This window comes from Chiloscyllium plagiosum, chromosome 5 (assembly GCF_004010195.1).
Source record: "Chiloscyllium plagiosum isolate BGI_BamShark_2017 chromosome 5, ASM401019v2, whole genome shotgun sequence".
Taxonomy (NCBI): domain Eukaryota; kingdom Metazoa; phylum Chordata; class Chondrichthyes; order Orectolobiformes; family Hemiscylliidae; genus Chiloscyllium; species Chiloscyllium plagiosum.
In genome coordinates, this window is record NC_057714.1 from 61927976 (window position 1) to 61940014 (window position 12039).

At 42.3% G+C, this 12039-nt stretch overlaps 1 protein-coding gene across 1 annotated transcript in view; it reads right to left on the bottom strand.

Moving 5' to 3' along the window:
* hacl1 (2-hydroxyacyl-CoA lyase 1) overlaps positions 1–12039 on the bottom strand; it is a 107514-nt gene that overhangs the window by 56519 nt on the left and 38956 nt on the right. The window contains exons 7-8 of the mRNA XM_043690167.1: positions 8839–8933; positions 6024–6136 (exon numbers count right to left, since the gene is read on the bottom strand). Coding sequence (XP_043546102.1) covers positions 6024–6136; positions 8839–8933 — 208 coding nt within the window. The remainder of the gene's footprint in view (positions 1–6023; positions 6137–8838; positions 8934–12039) is intronic.

Genomic DNA, 12039 nt, shown 5'->3' on the forward strand with positions numbered 1-12039 from the left:
GTTGGAGGATCTGAGCTACAGGGAGAGGCTGAACAGGCTGGGGCTGTTTTCCCTGGAGTATCAGTGGCTGAGGGGTGACCTTATAGAGGTTTACAAAATTATGAGGGGCATGGATAGGGTAAATAGGCAAAGTCTTTTCCCTGGGGTCGGGGAGTCCAGAACTAGAGGGCACAGGTTTAGGGTGAGAGGGGGAAGATATAACAGAGACCTAAGGGGCAACCTTTTCACGCAGAGGGTGGTATGTGTATGGAATGAGCTGCCAGAGGAAGTGGTGGAGGCTGGTACAAATTGCAACATTTAAGAGGCATTTGGATGAGTATATGAATAGGAAGGGTTTGGAGGGATATGGGCCAGGTGCTCGCAGGTGGGACTAGATTGAGTTGGGATATCTGGTCAGCATGGACTGGTTGGACATCTCTATAACTCTGTGACTCTATGGGCTTGGTAGAGACAGCCACTTCTTGTGAATTTAAAAACACTGCCAGTGGGGGCAGTGTCGCACCTCAGTTTCACAGCACCAATCAGTTACTCTGTACCACAGAGAAACTTCCAAACTCCCATTCTACCTCAACGTGTTTTGTTTCTCAAACTACTGACCTTTATACTATTTAGTTATAAATTATACAACAGTGTAAAGTATGATATAAAAATAAAGGCAGACTTAAGGTTTTGAATTGAGGACACATTTACTGGCCTATCTGGATATTCTCTAATCAACCTGTTCAGAGATATTACTACACATCTCTGGAGCAAGTGGGACTTGAATCCAGGTCTCATTGTCCAGAGATGAGGCCACTACTATAGCATCACATGAACCGCTCCACGCAACCCTCCCCCACCACCATCACCCACCCACCCCCAACCCCAACCCACTCTCCTCCATCCTCTTAATCTGCATTACTTGAAGACTACACATTGAGTTATAGAGTCATAGAAATGTACAGCACGGAAACAGACTCTTCGGTCTAGCCTGTCCATGCCGACCAGATATCCCAACCCAATCTAGTCCCACCTGCCAGCACTGGCCCATATCCTTCTAAACCCTTCCTATTCATATACCCATCCAAATACCTTTTAAATGTTGCAATTGTACCAGTCTCCACCACTTCCTCTGGCAGCTCATTCCATACACGTACCACCCCCTGCGTGAAAAAGTTGCCCCTTAGGTCTCTGTTATATCTTCCCCCTCTCACCCTAAACCTATGCCCTCTAATTCTAGACTCCCACACCCTAGGGAAAAGAATTTGTCTATTTATCCTATCCATGCCCCTCATAATTTTGTAAACCTCTATAAGGTCGCCCCTCAGCCTCCGACACTGCAAGGAAAACAGCCCCAGCCTGTTCAGCCTCTCCCTGTAGCTCAAATCCTCCAACCCTGGCAACATCCTTGTAAACCTTTTCTGAACCCTTTCAAGTTTCACAACATCTTTCCGATAGGAAGGTGACAATGTGTGATTCTATTGTTAGTTAAAAGTACTTAATGGGTTCTTTAAGTCTGACTAAATGATTACACAAAGTCACCTGCACTTCAATACATAGTTAATTTATTGGGTTAAAATACTTAATATATAAATGATTTAATACTTGTCAGTTTAGACTATTTATATATTAGATAAAACATCTGAGATAAACAACTGAGACTCACTCTGCATTTCTATTTGATAGGACCTTTGGCAACAGCGGTATCAGCTGCTCTATCTCAGACTCCTCGGCACTGGTCACGTGAAGCCCAGTCCAATGGTGTGAAGTCTAATGAGCGGGGCAAAGTCCCTGATCTTAATACTTCTCTGAATCTAAGGCTGGTGTGCACTATCAGTGGGTGTCAAGTTCAGCACTTCACTTCACTTTTGGCTCCTTCAGAAATCAACTGGAGATATCGGCAGGATTTCTCAATGTGAATTATACAAGACCATTCCACAGTTCGCACACATACAGCAAGAGTCAGAATGACACAGGAGTCTATTCATCCCATAATGTCCACGTTGCTCTCTGTAGTCAGTCATTCTGCTTTCCCCACTTTACTGTCAGAGAACTGCAAGTCCACTTCCCTCGAGTCCCCATTGATTTTCATTCTCAAATCACTCATTTCCACCAACCTCATGGGCAGTGAGTTGCAGGATATTACCAATTACTGCACAAAAATGTTCTTCCTTTCACATTTCACCCACCTGCCCCCACTCCCTGCACACCCCACCCTTGTGTCTTTTGACCATAAGTTGGAGGAGCAGAAATAGGCCATGCAGCCCAGTGAGTCTGCTGAGCTCGTCAATGATATTCCTCAACTCCACTCTCCTGCCTTTACCCTATAACCGTCAATTCCCCTCCTGATTAAAAATCTGTCCACCTCAGACATCCTCTGTGATAAAGAAACCACAGAGAGAAAAATATTCCTCCACAGCTATCTTAAATGAGCAGCTCCTAATTCTGACATCAAGCCCTGTGGCCCGAGATCTCCCACAAGGGGAACAACCTTTCTGCATCTACTCTGTCAAGATCCCAACAACCTTGTATGTTTTAATAAGGTCACTTCTCATTCTTCTATATTCCAACAAGTACAGGCCCAATCCAATCTCCTCATAATCCAGTCCCTCCATATCTGGTATCAGCCTAGTGACCCTTCTGAGGACTGCCTCCAATGCCAATCTCCTTAGATAAGGGGTACATACTGTTCACAGTATTCTGTCCACTAGTCCTGGCACCTTTAATTAATTGGAACAGCTTGACTTTGTCTACGTAATTTTAATTTGGCATAATCTTATAAACCTCTATCTGGTCTCTCCTCAACATTTTTTGCTCCAATCAGAGCAATTCCAATTGCCTCAGCATAACCTCGCAGCTAAAATGCTTTGTGCCTGGAACAATTGAGAAAGGCAGAAACAGTTAAGAATTGGACAGTGTGCTGAGCACAGAGGGCAAACAGTTGTGGATAGAGATGTATAGCACAGAAACAGGCCCTTCCATGTCAACCAGATATCCCCACTTTGACTAATCGGTTTGAGATGACAATAAATAGAGGTTCAGTTTATGGGTTGTCTATTTAGTTGGAGATTTAAGGAGGAGCTAGAGAAAAGGGATTGGGAGTGACTATAAGCTGTGTCAACCAGAAGAGTGCTGTACAGGAGAACACTAGTGAGATAAGAAAGTAAAGGCTGCGATTTAAGAACTGTATGACAGCCACCTTGACAGACCTTGGCGTGATTGAATGTTTTACAATGCTGAGCCCCGGTCCCCCGTGCACCATACTCCAACTGCTCATCAGTTCTGTCACTCACAGCCAAACCTGCTCAGTGAGCTTGGGGACTTCCATAAGGTGCCCCAGGGACAAGTCTGAGAACCAGGGTCAGCCTACCCACAAAGGTGAGATCGTGTGGGTGCTGGAAATCTGAAATAAGAATGCTGAAGAAACCCAGCAAGATTAGCAATATCTTTGGAGAGAGAAACAGATTTAAGATTTTAAGAATAACTCATACTGGTAGTGAAACATTAACTCTGTTTTTCTTTCCACAGATGCTGTCAGACAATGTTAAGCTTGCCCCAGCAGCATCTGTGTTTGTTTCAGCCTTCTCATTCGCACCAGTTCCCACCTTCCACTTGTATCCAGAAACCTTCACTTGGAGTTGCCGTTGTGAGTCCTGCTGGAGTCCCTTTACATAAAAATCCTTCATTGATTATTTAGGCACTTTATTCCACTCACTCTCCCTGGTGGGTGCCGTGCCTCTTGGAAAGAACCATACTCATTGAGTAATTAAACAGGTTCTTGACTCTCAAATAGTCCTGCCATTTCAGAAGGAGGTAAGTTGACAAAATTTCTATCCTTAATAATTATAGTTTCGTACAGTTAGCAACACATTAATGAGTCTATTCTTAACACTCACAATGATTTTAATCTGCCTTTTATAATAGGGTACCCCGAATTGCTACTTTAAATGTGTCCTACCAATGTTTTGCGCATCCTTGTCACCTGGATTATGACAGACTATTCTGAAATGCTGATAAAGGGGGGACCTATTCAAAGTTTTTAACATATTAAATGGCATAGGCCAAGTAATATTCTAGAAGTACCTTAACATTATTTAGATTTTAGAACAAAATATGATAAATACAGATGTTAGAAAAATACCCTATACTTGAGAATACTCTACCAGCTAAGCTGTTAAAACAAACATGTTTGAAGAGTTTCTGATACAACTGGAAACTAGGATGCAGGAATTGAAATGCAAGGGAAATAAACTCAGAGTCCAATATCCTTTACATGTCCTCGCCTTTCCCTTATATTCTGATGAGCTCGAGCTTTAACGCAGCAACTCTCTCACCTCCCTTATAATATGTTCTACCCTTGTTCCTCCATGTATCTTAAATAATCATGACTCTCCACTCATATTAGCCCAGATAGCTCTGGGCTGAAAAGGCAAGGCATATTTGTCACAATTCACATTGTGCCTCACTAATACACACAAAAGGAAAATGGTATTGTGAACCCCATTCATGACTTGGCATGAACCCTCCACAGAGAACGGATCATACCAGTTCTTGTAGATTTGAGACCTATCTGTACGTATGTGATGAGCTCCTTCCTGAGGCCAGTCTTTGCTCTTTCCCTCTAATGCTAAATGTATTTAATTCATTCAGGTTAGTTGGGACAGTATTTACTGCCCATGCCAAGTTGCTCTTGGAAAGGTCCTTTCTTGAAACACTGTAGTCCAGTGATCTAGATCCAAAGATGTGCAAGTCAGGTGAATTGGTTATGCTAAATTGCCCATAGTGTTAGGTGCATTAGTCAGAGGGAAATGGGTCTGGGTGGGTTACTCTTCGGAGGTTCAGTTTGGACTTGTTGGGCCTAAGTCTAGGAATTTAGGAAATCTAATCTAATCCAATTGGTGTTGGCAGATTCACAATGTCACTGGGGTAGGAATTCCAGGCTCTAAACCTAACGAGGCTGAAGGAATGGTGATATATTTCTAAGTCAGGATAGTGAGTGACCTGGCAGGGAATTTGCGGACTGTGGTGTATCTATGTATCTGCTGCCTTTGACTTTTAGATTGCAGTGATTGTGGGCTAGAAGGTACAGTCTAAGGAGCTTTGGCGAATTTCTTGTAGATAGTACACAGTGCTGAACCTGAGCAATTGAGAAAGTGAATATTTGTGGATGTGGTGCCAATCCAGTGGGCTGCTTTGTCCTGGTTAGTGTCCAGCTTTGAGTGTCCTTGGAGCTACACCCATCCAGACACGTGGACAATATTCTATCACGCTCCTGACTTAGAACATAGACTTGTACCTTGGAGATGGTAGAGAGGCTTCAGGGAGATAAACAATGAGTTTCCCATTGCAGGATACCTGGCCTCTGATCTGCTATTATAGAGGTAATACTTATACGGCTAGTTTAATTCAATTTCTGGTCAAGGATAAACCCAGAATGTTGGCAGTAGGGGACTCAGTGATGACAATGCCATTGAATGTCCGAGGGCAGTAGTTAGATTCTCTCTTGTTGGAGATGGTCATAACTTGCCACTTTCACAGTGTGAATGTTAATCACCATTTGTCAGCCCAAGTGTGAAGACTGTCAACTTCTTGCTTTAACTACTGATAAAGCTATTAAGCTGCTTGCACGATTGTCCTCCAGGAGATTTGCAGCAAACACCAGCACACTAGAATTTTAAAAAATGAGGGCAGCAGGTTCTAGGATGCTGTCACTTTCCAACTTGTGACATGCTACATTCACTGTCAGGTAACCAAATCAAAGAGTCATTCATCTCAAGAATATCTCGACATTAAATTTCAAAAATAAAACTGCACATTTCAAACATATAACAATAAGACATAGTCAACAATATATTCCCAATTACAAATAGGAAGAGGATTTTTTAAAAAAATTACAAACATTTAACATTTCTGTTTTATAAAAGTGCTGCAAAATTATTATCGACATGGATCATTAGCGAAAAGTTTGACTTACTTCATTTGGTAGATGAAAATTACAGTTCTTAACATTTTCATTTTAAAAATTCTAATTTCCATCTTCATACCTTTGCCAACAATAACAAGCGGCCTCTTGGCACTTTTAATGATCAAAGCTGCTTCTTTTACTACTTGAGGTTCTGCCATGGCCACTGGAGCACGGAGACAACAAGGAACAATTCTATATGGAGAAACACAGTTAAATAGATTCTCTCAGCTCTACAGAAGACTATGAGAGCAAATTTCACAGTAAAAGAAATCAATATCAATTGCAAGATTTGTATCAACAAGAAAAAAGGCATTGAACATGCATGTGATTTATTAGGTCAGCAGAACACTTTATCATGATAGTTACAGAAAACAAATTGTGTTCAGAGATGCTTTCCAAAGCTATGAATTGATCGTACCTAGAACCTATTCAATGTGAGGTGCTGAGTGGGTAGTGACTCTGACTGTGAGCCACAAGCTCAAGGTCTCACTCAAGGACTCACTCCTCAAAGAAGACACCCTAGTTAAGTGTCTAAGGTTAGAAGCTGATCTGCAAATCCTTTCAACATACACCAAAGGCAGGTGGAGAAAGCAGAAGAAATTTCTGGTTCAGACAGAAAGAACTTTGTGATCCAAGCAAGACCTGCATGTATATACATGTATATTGCAAACACCAAGACTCCTCATAGAGTGCAGACATGCACACAAACATGGTAACCTAGTGTTGTCATTAACTACTTTCAAATGGTAAAATATGAGTAAAGGATGATCATCAGTTGGAAGACTGAAGGCAGTCAGCCTGGAAGATCAAAGCAGTGTCTGTAATCTCCCAGCACAATACAGATCAGAGCCCATTATTCGGCCTCTGCCACTATTCAAGGGTATGCCTTATTTTTCAAACCATCTCAAGTTGTGAAATGTTGCTGCTGGAAAACATGTTGAAGTCTATGGTAGCTACCATGTGCTAAATTGGCCTGAGGGCAGACTTGAGCACAGTAAAACATAAAATTGTCATCTGAAGCCTAATTCCCAGTTTTCAGTTTTTGTCTGGACTCTCAGGCAAAAATCTAAGGGAATTTATTACTTTCTCCTCTAACAAGACACAAATAATCAAAAATAATCTTGGTCCTACAACTGCATTGCTTTAGCGACATCGGTGAGTAAAGAATCTAATGTAATTAATATTATACCGATCAATTCATGTAAAGGAGCAGCACTTGTCAAAGGAATACGAATACTGGAAGATTGGGAACGGTTTGGTGCAAACACCTATGCCAGGCCTTAACTGTTAATTTGCATCAGTTGGGTTTTGTTTTTGCGTGGTTTTAATTGTACATAACTATTAAAGCAGGCTTTTGTAAATGTGTTTCTGTAAATAAACTCTTGGAAGTGAATAAAGACAAGGCTCCAGAATTACATTGATCACTCGCTGGCTAATTCAAGATTGTTATCAGCTCCCTTTGAAATTATAGCAATACCATTTTCTTTTTAAAATGATTACATTACAAAATATTTTTCCTTATAATTACAGCATAACCTGTTTTAGGCCTACCAAACATAGATTACCTACACAAATGGAAGGATAGGGACAACAAGGGGCAAGATGTAGCTTCATGTGGACAAATGCAGTGGGATGAGTCTGAGGAAGGGGAAATATAGAAGAAATAATAGTGTGTTACAAGACAAGGGGGATTTGAAAAGGAAAACATTAAAACCATCAGCAAAGTATACATTAACAAGCCAACATCTTTGCGAATGAGTAGCTGAAGGATCTAATACATACTTTGGAGATATTAATATAGAAATAGCATGAATGGCCACAAATAGAATGTTCTAAATGCATTTTGAAAATAAAATGAGTTTGAGCACAGCCTATTTCACCCCTTATATATTCTTTATTTAGTTTAGGTCACCAAATAACAAAGGGGGAATTCAGAATATGATTTGATTTGATTTGATTTGATTTGTTGTAGTCACATGTCCTAACTACAGTGAAAAGCTTTGTTTTGCAAGCAGTACAGGTAGGTCATAGCAAACAAGGACATAAAGATCATAGGGCCCTTAGGCGGAGTGAGGTGTACAAGGTTTCGGTTGCACAGGAGGTGCACAAAGCAGGATCAACATTGTTTGAAGTTAGAGAGGTCCCTCCAGCAGTCTAATAACAGCCGGGAAGAAGCTGTTCCTGAACCTGCTGGTGTGTGTGTTCAGGCTTCTGTATCTTCTGCCTGATGGAAGAGGTTGTAGGGGAGCATAACGGAGGTGTGAGGGATCTTTGATGATGCTGGTAGCCTGTCTGTGGCAATGAGTCCATGGATGGGAAGTTGGCTTTTGTGATGGTCAAGGCTGTGCACACAACCTTCTGTAGTTTCTTACAGTCCTGAGCAGAGCAGTTATCATACCAAGATGTTATGGAGGGACAGAAATTAAAATAGCTGAGACAGTTTACTCTGCAGCCAAGTAAACTCAATGAGATCTCACCTCCTTCATATTTTCAGGGCTCTCAGGAAATAAACTGAAGTCAAGTATATATTACCTACAATCAACAACACTGACTCACGCTCAGGAGAATGAGTGTAGACAGAAAGCGTAGATTCAACTCCCTAAGGTCAGTGAATGTGTGGAACTGACTTCCCAGGAGACAAACTGTTTACTTTGCAGATTAATGACTGAGTCAGCCATGGTCATGCTAAACAGCAAAGCAGGCTCAAAGGGCCGAATGGCCTACATCTGCTTCTAGTTTCTTTGTTTCTACGAGTAGGTACAAGTGAAGGTATTCTTTTCATACAAGGTAACGTTAGAACTGTCCAAACACAATGTTCGTTCCCACATCCCCATGATCAAAGAAGCAGCATTAATTCTAAAGCTTATGATCCATGTCCTGGCTCACAGACCTACCTCAGTAATTCACTTCGGATTTTTGACGTCACCATATCTCCAGGAATATCAACATAACAAGCTCCTGGACGGCCATAGATGCTGCTTCTAACTGCCTTGAACAAAATATAAAATTAATCGAGATTTCTACAGGTGAACAGCCTGGAGAACAACAAAGTAAAAGAATTAACATAAATTTATATAGCACTGATCAAGATGTCCCAAATGCTTTACAGACAATTTAAAACCATACCTTTCAAATCTTCCATCACCATCCTTGAAGATGTCCTGTCCCATCAACAGGATACAACCATTAGGCATGGTAGCACAATGGTGTTAATGCTGTACCATTGAGAGGGAGTTACCTCAGAAGCAGGGTCAAAATAATTTTCCTTTTCCAAGGGCTCTTTTTGAGACATTTCTGAGGGAGACTTTTGGATTTTCGGGGGCGACACTTTTATTCTCAGTAAGGAGCAAGTGAGCTGAGGGCCCTGGGACCATGCATAGGGAGAGATCAGGACCACGAAACCAGTCCGAGAAAACACAAGTGGCTAAGTTCAGTCAGAGTAGCAGCTAAACCACAAAAGGAACCCCCACCATACTCCAGTATTCAAAAAGACCGACAAAAGTGACGTCAGCTCAAAGCAGAGAGCTGACTGATAGGTAGAGGTCAAGTTGTTTTTCTCCATTTTAAAATCAAAAGTGAATGTTCACATTTCTGTGAGTACATACAGATTCCCAATAGGGGGCAGATATGGAGGCAAATCTCAGAAAAATGTAAATATGCAAAAATGTAATGGAATAACAATGGTAGGGGATTTCAACTTCTCCAATATTGACTGAGAGAGACAAAATGAGAAAGTCTTGGAGGGGAAAAAGTTCTTAACGTGCACCCAGGAGCACTTGTTAAGCCAGCACATGGAAAGTAATGTAAGGATGGAAGGTGCTGAATTTAATTTTGGAGAATGAAACTGAGCACGTGGTTACGAGTCAGTAGATGAGCGTTTTCGTGGTAGTGATCGTAAGTCAGCAAGACTTGTTATGGAAAAGTACAAGGATAGTCTGGAAGTAAAGTCTATGAATTGGGCAAAGGCCAGTAAGACAGGATTTGGCCAAAGAGGACTCGGAGCAACTACTTGCAGGAAAATCTACGTTAGAGCATTGGATGTCATGAGACATATAGGATTGGATAAGGAAAAAAGTGAAACTTATGCCTTATGCTGAGGGTTCAAAACAGTAAGACTACCTGCAATTCTACTTTTAAGGAACTATGTATCTGCACCCCCAGTTTTCTTTGTTCGGCAACACTTCCTAGGGCCCTACCATTAACTGCTTAAGCCCTGCCCGGATTTGCCTTACCAAAAATGCAACACATCACATTTATGTAAATTGAACTCCATCTGCCAGTCCTCGGCCTATTGGCCTATCTGGTCAAGGTCTAGTTGTATACGTCATTCTGGTATAATGCACATTTTGTCAACATGAATTGGCTATAACATGATTGATGAATTGTGGACACTGTTTGGGTAATGTAGACTTTCCACTGAACAGGTAAAGCAATTTTCTACAGCGATCCTCAACAGCGCCATTTTCTACAGCAGTTTTCCACAACGCAATTTTCTATAGCATGATGTTGCAGAAAACACAACTATCATGTTATACCAGAAAGTCTTGTACTCTAAGATAACCTTCTTCACTGTCCGCTACATGACCAATTTTGGTGTCATCTGCAAACTTTTAGATTAGATTAGATTAGATTACTTACAGATTAGATTAGATTACTTACAGTGTGGAAACAGGCCCTTCGGCCCAACAAGTCCACACCGACCCACCGAAGCGCAACCCACCCAGACCCATTCCCTTACATTTACCCCTTCACCTAACACTACGGGCAATTTAGCATGGCCAATTCACCTAACCTGCGTATTTTTGGATTGTGAGAGGAAACCGGAGCACCCGGAGGAAACCCACGCAGACACGGGAAGAATGTGCAAACTCCACACAGAGAGTCGCCTGAGGCGGAAATTGAACCCAGGTCTCTGGCGGTGTGAGGCAGCAGTGCTAACCACTGTGCCACCATGCCGCCCACACAGATGAAGTAGCAGATGAAACTCAGTCTGAAGTATAGTGACAAACGTATTTTGGTAAACGTGGCAGAGTAAAACTGAATAAGTGGTCGAATACTGGTAAACTTACTAACCATATCTCCTGATTTCACATCCAAATTAATTACATAAATAATGAAAAGCAGTGGACCCAATACCAACCAAAAGAGAAAATGCTGGAAAATCTCAGCAGGTCTGGCAGCATCTGTAAGGAGAGAAAAGAGCTGACGTTTCAAGTCTAACTGACCCTTTGTCAAAGCTAAAAAAAGGGAGAAATAGGGAGGTATTTATACGAGGCTGAGAGAAGGTGAGTCATGGCTCCGGAAGCAAAGGTAGCAATAAAGAGGTGATAATGACAGTGCATAGAGAGATTATAGGGAGATTAGGAGCTGTGAATGACCAAGGCTGAAGCCAGTGCTATGTGCTAACACTGAGAGAGAAAAGGAAAGCAGTAAAGGTGGACAGGAGGAGAGAGACAAATGAAAATCCTGTCGGAGAGAAGAGCAGTACTTCTTCAGGGTAGGCTCGGTAACATCATCTCAGGCTGACATCATGAGGATCAGCAAATCCTTCTTTGCCAGTCTGTATGACTCGAAGCCAACCGACAGCGCGGCCTCCAAGTCGTTCCTGTCCTCTATCACGGAGGTCCTAGACGACGGAACACGAGAGAGGCTGGACCAGCCGCTATCTCTGGATGAGCTGACCAAGGCCCTCGAGTCCTTCGAAAAGAATAAAACTCCCGGAAGCGACGGCTTACCGGTCGAGCTCTATTCCGCTCTTTGGGACTTGATTGGCCGGGACCTGCTGGAGGTGTATGTCAGTATGCTTCGGGCAGGTACCATGAATGAATCCATGAGGAAAGGCATCATCACCCTCATCTACAAGCAGAAGGGGGAGAGGGAAGAAATTAGAAATTGGAGACCGATCTCACTGTTAAACACAGACTACAAAATCTTGTCAAAGGTCATCGCCAACCGGGTCAGGTCTGCTCTGGAATCGGTGATTCACCCTGACCAAACCTGTGCTGTACCGGGCAGGAAGATCGCTGAGAGTCTCGCACTCCCCAGGGATACGATCGCCTACGTGCAGGACAGAGGGTTGGACACCTGCCTCATCA